General features: G+C 40.4%; 1 protein-coding gene across 8 annotated transcripts in view; it reads right to left on the bottom strand.

The window, feature by feature from the left end:
* ascc2 (activating signal cointegrator 1 complex subunit 2) overlaps positions 1-20194 on the bottom strand; it is a 58640-nt gene that overhangs the window by 37380 nt on the left and 1066 nt on the right. For 4 of the 8 annotated variants that reach the window (XM_085961715.1, XM_085961714.1, XM_085961716.1 and 1 more), the window contains exons 2-7: positions 13993-14088; positions 5967-6125; positions 4639-4809; positions 2459-2588; positions 2288-2355; positions 924-1034 (exon numbers count right to left, since the gene is read on the bottom strand). In XM_085961715.1, the coding sequence (XP_085817841.1) occupies positions 924-1034; positions 2288-2355; positions 2459-2588; positions 4639-4809; positions 5967-6125; positions 13993-14088 (735 nt within the window). Of the gene's footprint in view, positions 1-923; positions 1035-2287; positions 2356-2458; positions 2589-3671; positions 3826-4638; positions 4810-5966; positions 6126-13992; positions 14089-20194 lie in introns of those variants that run through there. The other 4 variants (XM_085961717.1, XM_085961718.1, XM_085961720.1 and 1 more) reach the window with 2 other exon arrangements.

Here is a 20194-nt window from a genome sequence, read left to right as displayed (position 1 = left end):
GTAATAAGCTGCAAGTCTCCAACTAAATAGGTTTTCTGACCCAGAATACACTTAGTTAGTAGATGACATTTCTGGTTCACACAAGTTAACTTTTAATACCCACACAAAATAGTGAGCGCAACAAGTTCTGCTGTTTAATCAATAAATCTAAAGATCAGACAAACACAGTCCCCAAGTAAAATGTTAACACCAATTCTTAAGCTATGTACCACACCTCTGCAGCAACCATTTGCACACATGGGAGGTCAGGCAAACATTTAGTGCAGAGGCGTGGTGGTACTTGCTGGAAGAACTGGTTTCAACATTTATCTTAGAGAATGTCATATTTATTTGTTCATTAGGTTTACTGACTAAATAGCAGGATTTGATGAACTTCTTTCATGTAGACATTAAAAAGTTATTTGAGATGGACCCGTCATGGTTGTGGAAGATCTACAACGCCGATCCGAACAAAACTGTACTCATGACAGGAGCACTCCTCCATAACATACAGTAATAAGTCTGTTATTAATAACAATGTGAAGCAGTGCTGTGTTAGTGAGAATGTACACAACAGGAAACACTTGTTAATAAATGAAAGCAAAGGTAAACTACCACTAGTGAGAGGCTGATGAATTTTACACTGCGTGTAGTGTCAGTAACATAGAATTGTGTTTCGATTGTTCTAAATATAGTTAATTCCCTGTTAGGGGGTTCTTGGTTCATACGCCATTGGTCATTAATTTCACTGCAGTGAAATATTTGTTATCACTACAAAGAGCAATAAAATATACACAATACAAGAGGTTCTACACCACAATTCTTGAAATGAAAATAATTAACTGGAGTTTTTTTAAATTGCTTTCTCATTTACAAAGGTAAAGCTATAATATGTATGTTTTATTTATGATTTTAAAAAATCAACATCCTAATTCGAGCAGCACCTGTAGAGGCATATCCATGGGTGAAACTTTGGTTTGAGCATCAATCTTCTGAGGCCAATTGAAATGGTTTTCCAATCTTAAGCCACACTTCTCAAAGATACTACTGTATACCTTGAAGATAACAAGATGAGAAATTGATTAGAACTTCACCAATACTGTTCAACTATTTTAAACATATAAAACCACACGTTATTATATTTATACATTCATCAACTTTTGTTTAGCGATTCTTTGGTGAATTCTCTGCTCTTCAAGGAGAGGGATGTCAGTGCTGAGGAGTGGATTGCTATTTTCCACTTTTGGCACTCAATGTCAAAGTCAAACATTCTGAGGCAAAGTACAACAGGGGTCATTGCACAGTGAAGCTCTCGCCACTCTGCCTCAACAACCTGCCCAAACCCCAACCTCGGAACAACTGCCCATGGCATCAGCATGACCCCTTCCATTTCTCCATCTTCCAGAAAGAGATTGCTAATATTATACCGTACAAATCTCCCAGGACCAACCACATTGCTCCAGACATAACGAGTAGTACTGTCAGGAGGCCTGCTCACAACATCGCTAGTCAGGGTAGGACTTGGGTGATAAAGCGCCTTCTGGATAGATCACGACACTTGCAAGGTATATAATTAGGTACAGGAATCTTTCTGGTATCCGGCACTGATGGGACCGAGTCGGTGCCGTACCATCAAAACTGCCGTAGAAACCAGCGCTAATGTTAAAACATACGGAGCTTTTGAGCTCCGTGTGAATCAACAAACCCTGTTGCTTAGCAACAGCTTCAAAACAGTCGGCCGCAGCTTAAAAGCGTCTCTGTAGCTAAGCAACAGCTTCAGCTAGACCTTGCAGAGCCTGACTGGAAAAAAAAAACGAGAAGTAAAAAAACTTATAGGAAACGGCTCCTGAATTTTGCCGGTAGATAGAGCTATCCGGACATTTAACCTCCGGTTAAACGAAAGTTTCCTGTATTGAGAAGTGAGGAATTGTTTTGAGCTGCGGACTGTGCCCAGTAGAAACTGAAGAGGGTCTGCCCAACATCATTTCACATATGATCTCTATAGTCAGCAGAGAGGTGATATTCATGCCATCAATCAGAATTGGATTGAAACTCATGTTCCAGAGGGGAAAGTACAGAGTGCATCATCCAGTCTTCTTTTTGCTGCTATTTTTTACTTCCTGCTCATTTCAATCTACACAAAATCAACACATTTCCCTTAAAGATCTTCCAGCTGTAAATGTTTGCAGCTATTTTTTCTCCAGCTGTGTTGCTTTCATTGTAAACTTACAAAAACCTTTCAAGGAGGTCTATACAAAATTTATAGTGAAGTAACCAAACAACAGTATGCACAAATCAGTCTCGTTACCTGGAGGATAGTGGGCACCGTTTCATTCAGATCATTAAAGTAATTTGGTTGTTGATTAAAAATGTTTGCTACGGATAAGAAGAAACACAATTAAAGCCCAAAAGAAATTTTATGAAAATCATTTAAATTAGTTCCTTTACTAAAGAAGCAATACAGTTCCTTCAGACTAACCAATCATCTTCTTAAGGAGAGCAGCATTTCCTTTTCCAAATATTACACACAAGTCAAAGATCTTTGGGATGTCAAAGAGAAAGCCATCGTAGATTATTTCTCCAAAAGCGTCAGGTGTAATAAAGTGCTCCTATTGAAAGAATAACATGAATAAAAATGTTTTAAAATGGGAAAAAAACCTACTAGAGTACATATATGTGGTCAATTTACAAAATAGGCAATAGAGCTCCCTAAATCTCATCAAATTAGCTCTCCGCCTACTTTTATGACAACCAAATCTTCAAATAAATTCATTAGTTTAAGTCCAAATGGCAAAATGTACCAAAAGCATTTAAAAAATAATACATAAAAAATGCAGTAGGTGCATTTAATAGGCTCTCTCCAATGAGGGCGCCCAAAAGCAGGCTACAAGTTAGTCCATTTCCAGCCCAGATCTTTGCTCTCACCTTTTAGTAATATGCCCGCTCAACTCTCTGCACTTCGAAGTGATTGATTTCCCAAATGAAACACAGTTCCATTGACACAAGAGAATCCCTAACATAAGATAGTGCTGTTTAGCCACCGGAGAGCAGCAGTAGTGGTTCTAGGCGAGCTCTGGATCCACTTGTGGTCCTCAAAAGAGCTGCTGCTCCGTGCATCTCTGGAGCTCCAGTAGCTTAGAGAGAGATAAATAGATCGTGGCTCAATACGAAAAGTTAATGAACAATCCTGATTTACTGTTCATAGAGCACTCAGCTGTGCTAGATTTTCTAGGGAATGTGTTAAGGATTCTACTTGTTTTGACAATTTGATTTAGAGAAACCTGTTGTACAACTCATTGTTATTTAATTGCCTTGTAGCGCTATTATACCCGCTTGCTATTTAGGTTTATTTCTGCTCTAATTTTCCACGAGTTCTTATATACATTTAATTAAAACTTTGAGAGCATCTGTTGCATTTTAAATGTCACATTTTAAAGTGTCAAAAAGATTTTTTATATGAAATCAGCAATGATTTCATGGTGTATTATTCCTGACCTGGAGCTGGAAACTTGCAACCTTTCAGTCTACAAACTTGCCTTGCCCATCAGCAATTAAACTTGGATTATCTCGAGCTGTGTTTATTTTGTAGCCCTAATGGGATAGGCCATCTTAAACATAACTCCACCTTGGCAGCAGAATAGTACCCCGTGCATCACATGATATAATGTTCTCATCATCCTAAAACAGATTACCTGATTTACTATGAGCAACCGCTTGGTAGATCGGCTGGTAATTTTTAAAATCCATTCGGTTTGAAAATATTATGGCTGCATACTTCAGAGGACAACTCTTCTTACTTCCCACTTTCATGTGGAACAATAATTCTGTACAACAAATCTATATTTGCTACACAAAACACGAGAAGGTAATTAACCAAAATAAACTGATAAGAGGGACAGTCTTCCAAGATTTTTAAGTCCCTCCACGCTATCCCAAAACTCCAGAACAGTTAGCAAGGAAATTGCATTATTTGTGGTGGAACACAAATCATTAGTATGGATGAGTACACCCAATATTTTGCCCCTACGTTAGTCACCGAGAATGATTTGATTCAACTTCAATTCAATGTAAAACCTGGTCTGACTGCCTACAAAAAAAGTTCACAAATCCATGTTGCTACACTAAAAGATGGTAACCTCGGTGAGCTTAGCACCAAGCCAGCGTATATTACAAATTTCCTGGCGACTGTGCAAGATGATCAATTTTGAACCTTGTTTCTTTAAGACATTAGTTTTAGCAGACAGATCAATTGGTAAAGGCAGTGTGTAAATTGGCCAGAGAGAGGATGCCCAGTTTGCAGCCTCATTGGACAGTACAGGCTTGACAACTAGCCACAGCATAGAATCATTATCCAGTGAAACCCTACTTGAAAGTGCAGGCAGGTGGATGTCAGACAAGGACAGGATCATCAGTGATGCCCCCAATGGTCAAATGACCAGCAGGCACTTTTAAGATCACAAGCGAAAATAGCCAGAGGGTACAGAACTGAGCATCAACAAAATTGGCAAAAAAGTTAGATTTAGCAAATTTTAATCCTATTCAGCCGAAACAGTCCATGGTCTTAGTTATATTCAGTAGTGCTAATATGGCCAAATACAATATTCTATAAAAAAAATTATAGAAAAACAAATATCCTGTAGAGAAGTCAAAATACAATACTTTGGACTCCTTGTGGGTGGACATCCTGAGAAAGGTCATAAAAACGCTGCGATGGAGATGTTTTTGCATCTCTGCTACGGCTGGGTTTGGATTCTCCAATTCATCGTACTGACGTGGTGTGTAACGTAAGAAAGAGTCCAAGCATTTCTGCAGAGTCTCATCGAAAATAACCTAACAGTGAACAAGAAAGAAGAATTTGCATTTATATAACACTTATTATAATACATTAAAAAGTTTACACTTGTTCCATTAAAAATTCCTATGTCCACATTTATAATGGATGCTGTCTATATAAACTTATCACACTGATAGTACACCCTCTTCCTAGTGGATCTGTTGCAGCACTGTTACTAGTGTGAGGGCATAATGACAGTGTGACAAGCCTACAGTTTCCATTTATAAATATCGATTTTAACAACCTATTCCTTTACAGAAAAATTCTTAAAATTATGCCATTCTGAATTAAATCCCATTCAAACAGTTTTGAATTATAGTAGGCTTGGAACAATAAGGCTATGTGGGGTTTCTAAGTAACTACACTGTAAACAGGGATCTGCTTGAGTATAAAACAATAAAAAAGATTAGGATATCAATTTTGGGAATATTCTTAAATCCTAAAGTTATTTGATACATTCCCACATTCCATTTATAAAATCAACTGTGGCTCACTAAAGTTAGTGGAACCATGAAATCAACAATGAAACTTTATGTCTGAACTCCATAGTTTAAAATGTTACTTTATGCACACTACCATTGTATTTTCCAAAGGGAATAAGGGAAGAAAGTAAATATTCCATAATGTTTTTCATAGAAATCATGTGAAAATAAAAATGTCCATATACTCTTCAACTTAATGGCGTGCAATTTCATCACGGCTATCTCAAGTTATGCTATTCAGACAGAGCCCTCCTACAATTTCATTTTCAACATCGTGATCTGTAAATAATGGTAAAATAAAATGTAGCAATTCTACTTTTTCACACAAAGCTAAATAAAATCATTGTACACATTAATTCACCACTGTACACATGCACAAATGTAAAAGACAATTTATGAACATATCAAACTTCTCCCTCAAACTGGACTTTTCAAAGTGGCCATGTTATTCAACATCATCCAATTAATCTCACACGTTGAGCCCAATATATATTCTGTTTACATCTCAGAATTACAAATCAAAGTGGTTTATAGACAATGTATTGATCTCCATTAGCCTTGACCCCAACAGAACCAAATACTTAAAACCTACAACATTTATAAAAGGAGAACATTTACTTGCAAATTACACGACCTATGACATATTTGACATAGATAGCAGATTTTAATACCTGACACCAAAATTTATCATGAGGAAGGGTTAGCAACCAATCCAGATCACCAGCAATGAAATTTGCACGCTCCAGAAATTCTTCCACCAGAGCTGGTGTGCCATCTTGAGGTGGAGGCTTGTACACCACAAAGTGACGATTTTCTTTCCTGCTTGGATGCTTTTTTTTGAAGAAAAGAAAATAAACTTTATGAAGTGCCTGTATTGAATACACATATATAGATAAATACAAACATCATGAATACATAGATTTTATTAAACACAATTACCCTGCAGACCTTAATTGCTTAATTTGTTATGCTCCAGTAAGAAGCCATTTTCCAAATAGTCTCCACAACTGCCACACTCTTAATACTGCTCTTTACTTAGTCCCTAAAAGGTGCGAGTTGGTTTGTTCAATTTTTTGCCACCATCCCAGGCAGAAGCCATCTCATTTTTGGGCCCTGATTAACTCATTTTTAAATTAGATTACATTCAAAAAGTTCAATTCAACAGGTTATGGCAAAAAAAAATGGAAAAAAATGAAAAATTAGGTATCGTTTATTAAAAGCAGGCCACAAAGTGAGGACAACTTAACAAAAGTAAACAGACTTTTCAAAATGTGTAAAAAAAAGTTGCATCACATAGCGGCAGGATTCAGTTAGACAATACCACTGGGAAGGGGTTAATGCTGTTATCTATAGACAGGGCTAAGCGATCCCACAATCAACGGATCAGATTAAAGCTCTGCAGTCCTGCCACATCCAGTTGTGAATGGTGGTGGACCATTAAACAACTAACGGGAGGAGGAGGCTCCATGAATATCCCCATCCTCAATGATGGTGGAGCCAGCACGTGAGTGCAAAAGACAAGGCTGAAGCGTTTGTAACCATCTTCAGCCAGAAGTGCCGAGTGGATGATCCATATCGGCCTCCTCCTGAGGTCCCCACCATCACAGAAGCCAGTCTTCAGCCAATTTGATTCACTCCACGTGATATCAAGAAACGGCTGAGCTCACTGGATACAGCAAAGGCTATAGGCCCCGACAACATTCCAGCTATCGTGCTGAAGACTTGTGCTCCAGAACTAGCTGCACCTCTAGCCAAGCTGTTCCAGTACAGCTACAACACTGGCATCTATCCCACAATGTGGAAAACTGCCCGGGTATGTTCTGTCCACAAAAAGCAGGACAAATCCAATCCAGCCAATTACCACCTCATCAGTCTACTCTCAATCATCAGCAAAGTGATGGAAGGTGTCATCAACAATGCTATCAAGCAACACTTACTCACCAATAACCTGCTCACTGATGCCTAGTTTGGGTTCCGCCAAGACCACTCGGCTCCCAACCTCATTATAGCCTTGGTCCAAACATGGACAAAGGAGCTGAATTCCAGAGATGAGGTGAGAGTGACTGCCCTTGACATCAAGGCAGCATTTGACCGAGTGTGGCATCATAGAAACATAGAAGATAGGAGCAGGAGTAGGCCATTCGGCCCTTCGAGCCTGCTCCGCCATTCAATGCGATCATGGCTGATCATCCAATTTCAGTACCCGGTCCCTGCTTTCTCCCCATACCCCTGGATCCCTTTAGCCTTAAGAAATATATCCAACTCCTTCTTTAATATATTTACTGAATTGGCTTCCACTGCCTTCTGTGGTAGAGAATTCCACAGGTTCACCACTCTCTGGGTGAAGAAATTCCTCCTCATTTCTGTCCTAAATGGCCTACCCCTTATCCTTAGAACGTGACCCCTGGTTCTGGACTCCCCGACCATCGGGAACATCATTCCTGCATCTAATCTGTCGAGTCCTGTCAGAATTTTATAAGTTTCAATGAGAATCCCTCTCATTCTTCTAAACTCCAGCGAGTACAAGCCCAATCGACCCACTCTCTCCTCATACGTCATTCCTGCCATCAAGGAGCCCTAGTTAAACTGAAGTCAATGGGAATTAGGGGGAAAACTCTCCACTGGCTGGAGTCATACCTAGCACAAAGGAAGATGGTTGTAGTGGTTGAAGGTCAATCATCACAGCCCCAGGACATCGCTGCAGGAGTTCCTCAGGGCAGTGTCCTAGGCCCAACCATCTTCAGCTGCTTCATCAATGGCCTTCCCTCCAACATAAGGTCAGAAATGGGGATGTTCGCTGATGACTGTACAGTGTTCAGTGCCTGTGGTAAACCACTGTTTGTATTCCTGTTTGTCCTGTTTGTATTCCACTGTGTACATGCCTGGACATGCCTCGGCTGACTCCTCCCACAGGTCCTAGTATAAAGGTGACTGCTCCCCAGCCCTTGTATCCTGGACCGGTCGACCACTCGAGGCAGACCTCCATTCTGTTGTTAATAAAAGCCTTTCGTTACTCTTCTAACTCTCAGTCTTTTATGAGTAATTGATAGCGCATCAGTGCCATTCACAACTCCTCAGATAATGAAGCAGTCCATGCCCGCATGCAACAAGACCTGGACAACGTTCAGGCTTGGGCTGATAAGTGGCAGGTAACATTCGCGCCACACAAGTGCCAGGCAATGACTATCTCCAACAAACGAGAGTCAAACCCCCGCCCCTTGACATTTGACGGCATTACCATCACCGACACCCCCACCATCAACATCCTGGGGGTCACCATTGACCAGGAACTTAACTGGACCAGCCACATAAATACTGTGGTAACAAGAGGAGGTCAGAGGCTGGGTATTCTGCAGCGAGTGTCTCACCTCCTGACTCCCCAAAGCCTTTCCACCATCTACAAGGCACAACTAAGGAGTGTGATGGAATACTCTCCACTTGCCTGGATGAGTGCAGCTCCCAACAACACTCAAGAAGCTCGACACTTTCCAGGACAAAGCAACCCGCTTAATTAGCACCCCATCCACCACCTTAAACATTCACTCCCTCCACCACCAGTGCACCGTGACTGCAGTGTGTACCATCTACAAGATGCACTACAGCAACGTGCCAAGGCTTCTTCGGCAGCACCTCCCAAACCCATAACCTCTACCACCTAGAAGGACTAGGGCAGCAGGCGCATGGGAACACCACCACCTCAAAGTTCCCCTCCAAGTCACACACCATCCTGACTTAGAAGTATATCGCCGATCCTTCATTGTCGCTGGATCAAAATCCTGGAACCCCCTGCCTAACAGCACTGTGGGAGCACCTCCACCACACGGACTGCAGCAGTTCAAGAAGGAGGCTCACCACCACCTTCTCAAGGGCAATTAGGGATGGGCAATAAATGTTGGCCTTGCAGCGGCACCCACATCCCATAAACAAATGAAAAAAAAAGGGATACTTTACTGAAATGTTGATGTTTATGAAAAATTTTGGTAATTGATAAACTATAAATTAAATTTGTTCAAACATCAAAATGCAGCTTTTTGGACTGAATTAAATCTTGCAAATACTTGTTACCACAATTAAAACATTTTTTTTATAAAGGTGTGTCAGTTTGATCGGTACCTATCCGAACCAAGGCTGTGGGAAAAATCTTAAAATCTACTCTGTAACAGAACAGAAATAGCAAATGTGAAATTAAAATACCTATTGAAGTCATGCTCACATGTGAATGTTTTTGTTGTGTTCCCAGAAATTTAAAAGTAGATTTTTATAGTCTGTCAGCTACAATGGGGCAAACAAAGGTAAAATGACCAGGGAAAGGTTGGTGCCTTGACACATCACACAGATTAACCAAGGAGTACCATTGATACAAACCATATACAGCAATGCACACAACAAAGTACAATATAGAGGCTGGAATAGAATTGTATCTCTACTACAGGCTGTACATTGCAAGTAAAGGTAGTGTCAGCATAGTCGCTTTATTCCCTAATTAGTAAGAGTTTAATAACTTTAGGCATTTTTGCTTAATACTTAATAGCGAACCACTCCCCAATAACTCAGTGGCTAAGTATACCATACTATGGTACCAAGCTGGGGTAAATTGCCTTTTTTAAATATATTCTCTGGATGTGGGCGACACAGACAATGCTTCATTTATTGCCCATTCCTAGTTGCCCTAAGGTTATGGCGTTTATCCTTCTCCTTGAGCCACTGCAGTCCTTGTGCTGATTGCGTTTCCACTATGATGTTAATGAAGGAATTTCAGAATCTTAACTCATCCATGATGAAGGAATGTCAGTATTTGTCCAAGTGAAGATGGTGTATGACTTGGAGGAGAACTTGCAGGTGATAGTGTTCCCATGATCTTGTTGCTCGTGCTCTTTTTGGTAGTAGAGACCATGGTGGTGGGATTTCTGTCAAAGTAAGCTTGACGAGTTGCTGCAAAGCATCCTGTAGATAATACTTATTGCAGCCACAGAATATGAGTAAGGGAGGGGATGGATACAAAGTCTTGTGGTAAGGGAGCCAAACAAATTGCAATGTCCTGGACGGTGTTGAGTTTCTTGCGTGTTTAACACAGCTGCACCCATCCTAGTGCATGTTCCAGCACACTCCTGACTTGAGCAATATAAATGGAGTTTCTTTGAGGGGGTCAAGAAGTGAACTATTCCTTGCGGAGTCCCCAGCATCTACTCTGCACTTGTAGCCACATTGTAAATATGGCTGGTCCAGTTAAGCTTCTAGTCAATGGTGACCCCCCCCAGGATGTTGATGTTGGGGGACTTAGCGATGATAGCACCACTGAAGGTTAGGGGAGATGGTTGGGCCTTTTCTAGTTGGACTTGGTCATTACATGGTAGTTACGTGTCATGAATGTTACCAGCCACTTTTCAGTCCAAGCCTGGATGTTGTTCAAGTCCTGCTGTAGGCAGGCATGGGTTGCTTCATTATTGGAGGTGCTCTGACAGGAGGCGAGCTCTGTAGAATAGTCAGGGACAGATTCACTCCTGACCTTATGATGGAGGGAGGGCCATTGATGACACAGCCAAAGATGCTCAGGCCAAGAATACTTCCTGGAGATATTTTTATTGCTGTCTCAGGCAGCTTTTCCCCTCACTGCACTTTGCAAAATGTTTCAAAAGGGCGGAGTCCTGCTTCTTTTAACCCATTTGAGATTGAAAGAAGTTTCCAGATTACTGGAATAGCTGGCCATACAAATAGCGTGTGTCAAACTACTTTAAGCAGAAAGCTGTGAGCCATTTCACAAATTATGTCATTCACAAGTGACAGGATCTGTTGTTTAAAAGTATAATAACTGTGCTTGTAAAGAAAGAAGAAAAACCAGCTGCGAACCATTTCACTCCTCTCCTGAAGGTTTATTTTATATTGTTCTCGGGATGTGGTTGACACTGATAGGGTTGTATTTATTGCCCATCCCTAGTTGTCTGAGGGCAGTAAGAGTCAACCATGCATTGTGGAACTGGAATCACATGTTGGTCAGACCACGTAGGGATGACAGGGTCCCTTCTCTGAAGGACATCAGTGAACCAGTTGAATTTTTATGGCAATCCAGCAGCTTTTATGGTTGTTTTCTGGTGTTTGCACAAAAATTGTGATTTGAACTCACCACCTCTTGGTTGCTCATCCAGAACCAGAACCACGAAGCTACTGTAGCAGCCAATCTAGGTACAGTTTCACGGGCTTCCTCCCGTCTCTGGAACCTTGCCCTGAATGGTGAGAGTCTAGACAGTGAGCATCAGCAGGTATTTAGCTGAGCCTGATCCTGCTCCACATCCACTCCACACATATGCACCTTATAGCAGGGGGCGACTGGGCAGCGATCAGTAGAAACCCTGGCTGATTTCGCCCCCCTGCCTGAGCCCGGAGAACCAAGACCAACTGCAGCATCCTTAGCTGAAGTGAGTTAACTCAGCACAGAGGAAGGGTCAAACTTAGGAACCTCTGGGTCTGTAAAGCTCAGCTTTTCACTGAACAAATTATCTACCATTGTGGAATTTCACTAGATTCTTTTACATGAAAACTATCAGTTTACTACATAATTTGACAAACACCAATGTGCAACAGTATTATTTATTCCCCCTCCCATTTCTATGATGTTGGCAGATCTATTTTTATCAGCTTCCAGAGATGCTATTTTGTGGTCTTCTGTCATGTTGGCATCCTATACAGTACAACTACAGTAATATGCAGAGTGCTCACCAACCAGCTTTCTGTTTGCCAATTCACATTCACAAATACAACTGTTCTAAACTTGAAACAAATTAGGTCTGTAAAATAGTGTCTGCATGCAGAGGCATGAGTGATTCCCCATCTTTTGTGAAAAAAAAAATGTTCTGTAAAAAATAACTATTTTTGAGTACCTGTATACACAATGTAGAGACTTACCTAAAAATGTACTAGTTCTAGTTTTACTCATTATTTCTTCATATAACTATTTTTCATACAGTAATGATGTCTTCAGTGATGCTTCAGTTATATACACAATTTTCACAAGAATAATTTAAAACTTGTCTTTGCAATATATTTTACTTTGGATGAGTTGAAATATTGGTCACAAACATTTTTCCCCAAATCATCTGACAAGAAATTCTGGGTGCTGCATTCAGAGGAGGACAAACCACAAAGAACACAATTATACTTCGAGGCAATTACAAACATAGAAGTAATGTGACCTTATGTTTGCTTCTTCATGCATAAACTGAACTGTCCAGATCCATTAGTCACAAGCAGCCAATTTATGATGGATTAAATTGGAAATGCCCTCATGCATAATCTTATTATTTGCTTCCATATATAAGAAGTTATTTGAAGAGAATTGGCCAGTGTGATCACCTTCGGAACAAAAGGCAATGAGCTCAAGGCCGCTCTATAGGAATTTAGCTCATACTCTGGACCATTGCAAAATTGTAGCAAAAATTGCAGGATCTTCTCATTTTGTGGAGAAATTGTGGGCTCCTATGGATCTGTATTGGTACTCTTGCTAAATTGTTTTAAAGTTGTTTAATTTCATCCTCCCTTTCCACTTTATGCAGCTACTACTCTTGCTTCTCTTTTCCCCCAATTTACACAGTTCCTGCTCACCATTATCCTCATCTCCACCTCCCCCCACCCTATTTCAAGAGACAGTCTCATCCGCTTCATCGCAAAACACCACTCCCAACACCTAGGATGCGACTTTGGTGGGTTGAATGCAGCTGGATGGGAATTCCTGATGCTGCCCACAAAATGCAACATAATTCAAACCAAAGAGGAGCAGCAGCATCAGGTAGGAAACAAGAGCAGTGAGGGAAAAAAATAAATACATTTGGAAAAAGACCAAAATGCATTTCAGGGGCAGTAGTGTTTTCTGGATTCCACAAGAACAACATAGCCACAGTTTCACAGTTTTCAGTGGCCCTGTTCATATCTAATGTGGAATTATAAGGCTGGTGTTTTGTAATGTTTCAGACCTTGGTTTAACATCTCATTTGAAAAACAAAGACCTGTCTGTTTTGGTGGACAAAAGAAAAACTCAGGACAGAAGTCATGAAGAGGGAGATAATCTGGGTGTCTGATACAATGTTACTCTCAAATAATCTCTTACGGTACTCTTGTTTGCCCAGAGCCTTTAATGTAAACTGGAGAAGCAATTTCATGGGTAAGTAAATGAAGGGTTTCCTTGATAGGAGGTGAAGCCAAAACTGACTGGAGCTTTGTATATAAAGTCTGTAATACATAGAGGTGGAAGTAGGTTGGCTTTGTGACAGAGAGGATATGGGGGTTTGAAGCTCAGCTGGAGGTTGAATAGGACGCGGAGGTCAACCCGAGACAGTGGCAGGAGAGGGCGATGGACATGGTGGCACAGATACAGATTTCGTGATGGGAGCCAAAGACAATAGTGTTGGTCTTTCCAACATTTAACTGGAGGAACTGTGGTTCATCCAAGATAAGCAGTCTGATAGCAGAGGCAGTTGGGGGAGAGAGGGGTAGGGTGGTTAAGAAAGGTGGTGGAGGGTCAGAGCTGGGTCTATGCCAGCGTACATGTGGAAGCTTACTCCATGTCTTCGGATGATGTCATCACAGTGCAACATTTGGATGAAGAGGAGGAGAGGGCCCAAGGATAGATCATTGGAGGACAAATTTAAAACTCATACAGCTACTAATGGTCTACTGTTAGAGGTATGACTTAAGCATACAACTCACCAATGCTGGTAACTGTTGGGTTTTCCCAGTCTTTTTGTCCAGTTCAGACAGATGAATTTGATCTAGAGGCAGAGTCAATGGCATGATGTATTTTTCCTAATGTCAGCGTAAAAAACAGAAACTATATCAATTTGAAGTGTTTCAAATAAAATCATTTAAGTTAAATGTTATTGCATTTGTTTTTCAATTGTGGATGGCAACTTAGGCAAGGTAACCTAAAAAGCCACTTTTAATGCCCTTTGCAAGTTGCAACTTGTTCAAATACAGGATTATTACAAATTCATGATCAACCCTAAGAATGTATACAAAATTGACAAAACTTGTTGCAAAAAATGTTTAATAGAATGCAGTTCCAACTGTGTCAATAAATAGCTAACCACATATACACAAATGAACACTTCACAACAGGTTAAGCCAGGATTCAAATACAAATATCTGCTATGTGCCCGCACACTGGTCCAGGTCTGTTCTCTTACGGTGGCTGCAAGCACTGCAGCTCAGTTCAATGGGGTTTGCTTGGCCAGAAAAGGTGGTGGTGTTCCCCTTTATAAATTAACGGCGTATAAATGATGAGCTCAGTTGGTAGCGCTCTCACCTGACTGCGTTCAAGCCTCACTCCAGGACTCAAGCACCTAATCTAGGAAGTTATGTCAGTGGCGTACTGAGGGAGAGCTGCATTGTCAAGAGAACCAGCTTTCATATACGAGGTGTTCAACCGAGGCCCCATCTGCCTGCTCAATTGATCATACAATATTCGATGGCACGATTCAAAAAGCAGGATGTTTGCCTAGTGTCCTGGCTAAGATTCCTCCCCCCCAACACCAAACAACAGATTCGCTGTTTATTTATCTCATTTGCTGTTTGTGGGATCTTGTTGTACATTGGTTTTGAAACACTTCACGTCCTGGAAATGTGGTAAGGCACTATATAAATGCAAGTTCTTTCTAACTGAATAAAAAGCTATGAGAGTTGGAAATGGATGAATTTCTTCCAATTGCTAATTTTTGTGGAAACCTCTTGTGCTCGTGTGCACTTTTTCGATAAAATTATTGAAAGGAGGAATTTTAGCCCCATCATTCATTTTCCTCTGGTTTAGCTCAAATGACAGTTCTTGGATAATGAAAAAAGATCAATTTTGGAAAAATACAACTGAATTTATCAGCAGCAACCACAGAATACAGCCTATACAAGACATTGGGAAATTTGGGACACAAGTCAGATGTGCAGACTGACTATCACTAGATTTTCAGTAATGCAAAATGGGCATGATACTGTCACACTGTAAGCAATTTGTTTCCCACTTGGACTATGAAAAAGCTTAATGGCGAGTGTTGATTTTTTGGGGGTATTCTGTCCCTTTCAATAATGGGAAACACTCAGCGGTATGATTATAGATTCGCTCCTCCCAAACTTAGATTCTATCTGGACAGAATATTTTGAGCTTTATAAGTTGGATGAAGATAATGGTGGTTATAGCCCTCTCATGCATGTTTGTAGTGACAGAGTAAGAAGGCGATGAGCTAAAAGTACCACGAGAAGCATATTGGCTTTACTGTAATTTTTCCTATTCCTGGCACCAATACACGAAACAAGCCGACAATACATGTGAATATACAAAATCTCCCACTCAACTAACCAGAAAAATCAGCATAGAGCACAGCAGTCAAGAAGTCTCTGGATGCTTTTAACAAGCTCCTCAGCATCATTAATACCGTGTAATGCAAGATTCTTTTCAATTTGCTGTAACTGATCTCTCTAAAAAGTTTGGAGTGTGCCCAAGGATATACAGTAGTAGCTAATACAACACAATAGCTAACCACCGGGCCCATCCCAGTGCTAGTTACAGCATGGTTCTTTGTGAAAATAAATTCAGTCAAATGTTGCCGAGAGGATACTAAATTTAGCACAAAATGGTTACATTGGATGTTCTGACATGCTGATGATTTCCATCAGATTTTAAAAAACACATTTGCTAAAGATTTTTAAAACAAACATTAAATGGATATTTCACATCATAAGAACATAAGAAATAGGAGCAGGAGTAGGCCAATCGGCCCCTCGAGCCTGCTCCGCCGTTCAATAAGATCATGGCTGATCTGATCCTAACCGCCAATCCACTATCACAGAACCATCTCCTGAATCTAACAGAATTAGACACACGAAATAGGAGCAGGATCAGGCTACACGGCCCCTGGGCCCGCTCCGCTACCCACAGGGCCATGACCGATCCGAACCTAGACTCATGTCCAAATTCCTGCCCGCTCCCCGTAACCCTTAATTCCCTTTTCTTCTAGGAAACTGTCTATTTCTGTTTTAAATTTATGTAATGATGTGGCTTCTACAGCTTTTTGGGGCAGCATATTCCATGGACCTACCACCCTGAGTGAAGTAGTTCCTCCTCATCTCAGTTTTGAAAGAGCAGCCCCTTATTCTAAGACTATGCCCCCTAGTTCTAGTTTCACCCATCATCGGGAACATCCTCCCCGCATCCACCCAATCCAACCCCTTCACAATCTTATATGTTTCAATAAGATCGCCTCTCATTCTTCTGAACTCCAATGAGTAGAGTCCCAATCTACTCAACCTCTCCTCATATGTCCATCCCCTCATCCCCGGGATTAACCGAGTGAACCTTCTTTGTACTGACTCGAGAGCAAGTATGTCCTTTCTTAAGTATGGACACCAAAACTGTACGCAGTATTCCAGGTGCGGTCTCACCAATACCTTGTACAACTGAAGCAATACCTCCCTATTTTTATATTCTATCCCCCTAGCAATGAAAGCCAACATTCCATTGGCCTTCTTAATCACTTGCTGCACCTGCATACTAACCTTTTGAGTTTCGTGCACCAGGACCCCCAGATCCCTTTGTACTTCAATACTTTCCAGTTTCTTGCCATTAAGATAATAACTTGCTCTACGATTTTTCCTGCCAAAGTGCATAACCTCACACTTTCCAGTATTGTATTCCATCTGCCAAATCTCTGCCCACTTACTTAGCCTGTCTATGTCCCCTTGCAGGTTTTTTATGTCCTCCTCACTCACTACTTTCCCTCCCATCTTAGTATCATCTGCAAGCTTTGATATGTTACACTCGGTCCCCTCCTCCAAATCGTTGATATAGATTGTAAAGAGTTGGGGACCAAGCACTGACCCCTGCGGAACACCACTAGTTACTGATTGCCAGTCTGAGAATGAACCATTTATCCCAACTCTCTGCCTTCTGTTAGATAGCCAATCCTCTATCCATGCCAGAATATTACCCCCAATCCCGTGATTTTTTATCTTAAGCAATAATCTTTTGTGTGGCACCTTGTCAAATGCCTTTTGGAAGTCTAAATACACTACGTCCACTGGTTCCCCTTTATCCACCCTATATGTTACTTCCTCAAAGAACTCCAGCAAATTTGTCAAACATGACTTCCCCTTCATAAAACCATGCTGACTTTGTCCTATTAAATTATGATTATCCAAATGTCCTGTTACTGTCTCCTTAATAATGGACTCCAAAATTTTACCTACCACAGATGTTAGGCTAACCAGTCTATAGTTTCCAGCCTTCTGTCTACTGCCCTTTTTAAATAAGGGTGTTACATTAGCCGTTTTCCAGTCTGCCGGGACCTTTGCCGAGTCCAGGGAGTTTTGGAAAATTATTACCAATGCATCCACAATCCCTACCGCCACTTCCCTCAAGACCCTAGGATGTAAGCCATCAGGTCCAGGTGATTTATCCGCCTTGAGTCCCATTATTTTACCGAGTACCACTTCCTTAGTGATTTTGATCGTGTTTAGCTCCTCCCCCCCTTTAGCCCCCTGTTTGTCCAGTGTTGGGATATTCTTAGTGTCTTCTACTGTAAAGACTGATGTAAAATATTCATTCAGTGTTTTTGCCATCTCCATATTTCCCACCATTAATTTCCCGGTCTCATCCTCTAAGGGACCAACATTTACTTTAGCCACCCTTTTTCTTTTTATATAACTATAAAAACTCTTACTATCTGTTTTTATATTTTTTGCTAATTTACTTTCACAATCTATCTTCCCTTTCTTAATCAATCTTTTTGTTATTTTTTGCTGTCTTTTAAAGTTTTCCCAATCCTCTATCCTCCCACTAGATTTGGCTACCTTATATGCCCTTGTTTTTAGTCGAATACTATCCTTAATTTCTTTACTTAGCCACGGATGGCTGTCTTTTCTTTTACACCCTTTTCTTCTCAGTGGAATATATATTTTTTGGAAGTTGTAAAATAACTCCTTAAATGTACACCACTGATCATGTATCGTCTTACCCTTTAATCTATTTTCCCAATCCACTCTACTCAATTCCGCTCTCATACCTTCATAGTCTCCTTTATTCAAGCTTAGCACGCTTGTTTGAGATCCAACCTTCTCACCCTCTAATTGAATATGGAATTCAACCATGTTATGGTCACTCATTCCAAGGGGATCCTTTACTAGGACATTTTTAATTAATCCTGTCTTGTTACACAGGACCAGATCTAAGGTTGCTTGCCCCCTGGTCGGTTCAGTTACATACTGCTCAAGAAACCCATCCCTAATACACTCAATGAATTCATCCTCAAGGCAGCCGTGCCCAATTTGATTTGTCCAATTAACATGATTATAAAGATTCACAATATGGCCTTCAGAAGTTACTGATAATAGTTATATTACATATCTGGAAACTTAAAATTGATATTTTAGACACAAAGTAGCTTTTCTGTTTTTATAAATTATCTTCTGGCTCTTGTGCAAGCAAGGGAAATCAGAGTTGTAAAAGGTGGGAGAAAATAACTGTACACAGATTAGGTACATTTGTATATGCTTAGATTAAGGATCATACAAGATATCTTGTGTTCATTATACACAACATTTTTCCTTCCCATTTTAATCTCAGACAAATGGTTCTACATCACTCTTAGAATTGGAAAAGAGAGATGGTCTGAAACATAGATTTACCACAATGGTCATTAATGCCTTTCTTGAACAGCCAGGAGCAAATACAGTGCAAACTCGATTCTTGTTCAAGACTGGTAGTTTACAAAACAGAATACCCACACAGAAGAAGACAGGTCTGTTTAGTACACAAGTAAAAATATAGTGCATGTGCAGCTCTGTTCCAAAATCACTGGTGTGCCTGGAGAATTTTCCTTTTGTCTGTCAAGATTGTATGCTCTATATTTCAAGTGCTGGCTGAAAATGACTGCATGCTTCCTTGCTTGAAGTTACAATCTGCACATTCCAATATGATCTGGTGGGAGTATACTCAGGGATGGAATGGAGGATTCCACTGAAAGGCACTTATTGGCAGTGTACACAGCATTATCTGGGTGGACACTAAAATGTACACCCTAGAATTATGCACGAGGCAAACTTGAAATTTAGATCAGATGGACAGGGAATTTTAATTCATTATATAATATAGTTAGTATTCCAGTTTGGAGAGAACAACATTTTAAACTGTTAGGAGTCTGGCTATTCTCTGCTGTAGATCAGTAGTATGTCATTGAGTGTTTAGTAGTATAGAGCTCTGCAAGTAAGATATGCCTAATCGCTGTGCCTCCAAAATGAACCAAGTACAAATCAAAACTTTCTGATTTTTAAACAGAGAATGATCAGAGTTGGCAATTTGAGGGAGGGGGTAGGCCCCATTACTCAAAGCATAATAGCCAGTATAAATTAGAAATAGGAACATTAGCAATGGCACACATTTTTTGACAGCATCCATCAATAGAAAAGGCAGGTTAACATTGGAGGTGTGTACACTTCTTCAACTAGCTATATCCAAAATATTAACCTGTATTTTCACTTCAGATGTTGATAGGCCCACCATGTATTTCCATATTTTTTCAGATTTCCAACATGTGCAGTTTTTTCCCTTTTTATTTAAGTGTAAAAAAGGTGCATTGCCTCAATAACATTAAACAGACTTCTTTAAGTTCTTATTTTAAGTGATGACTTTGTACTCATTATGGCAAGGAATGCCAGTGCCAAAGAATGGAACACTTTTTCCACTTTTGACCGAGTGCCAGCACCAATCATTACCACATCAGGTATAGGCTAGGCCACATGCAGAGTAAAATTCCCTCGACTCCAAAATACGTCAAACATATCTTCAAAATAGTGTAATTCAATTTATCAATTTCTCATAATAACCATTCTTGAAGCCTAGGAAGCCTGCCAATTTGCATAAAATGGTATG

Source organism: Somniosus microcephalus, chromosome 19, assembly GCF_052327205.1.
Source record: "Somniosus microcephalus isolate GS21.2 chromosome 19, FLI_Smic_1.0, whole genome shotgun sequence".
Taxonomy (NCBI): Eukaryota; Metazoa; Chordata; class Chondrichthyes; order Squaliformes; family Somniosidae; genus Somniosus; species Somniosus microcephalus.
This window is presented reverse-complemented; position numbering and strand designations above follow the sequence as displayed.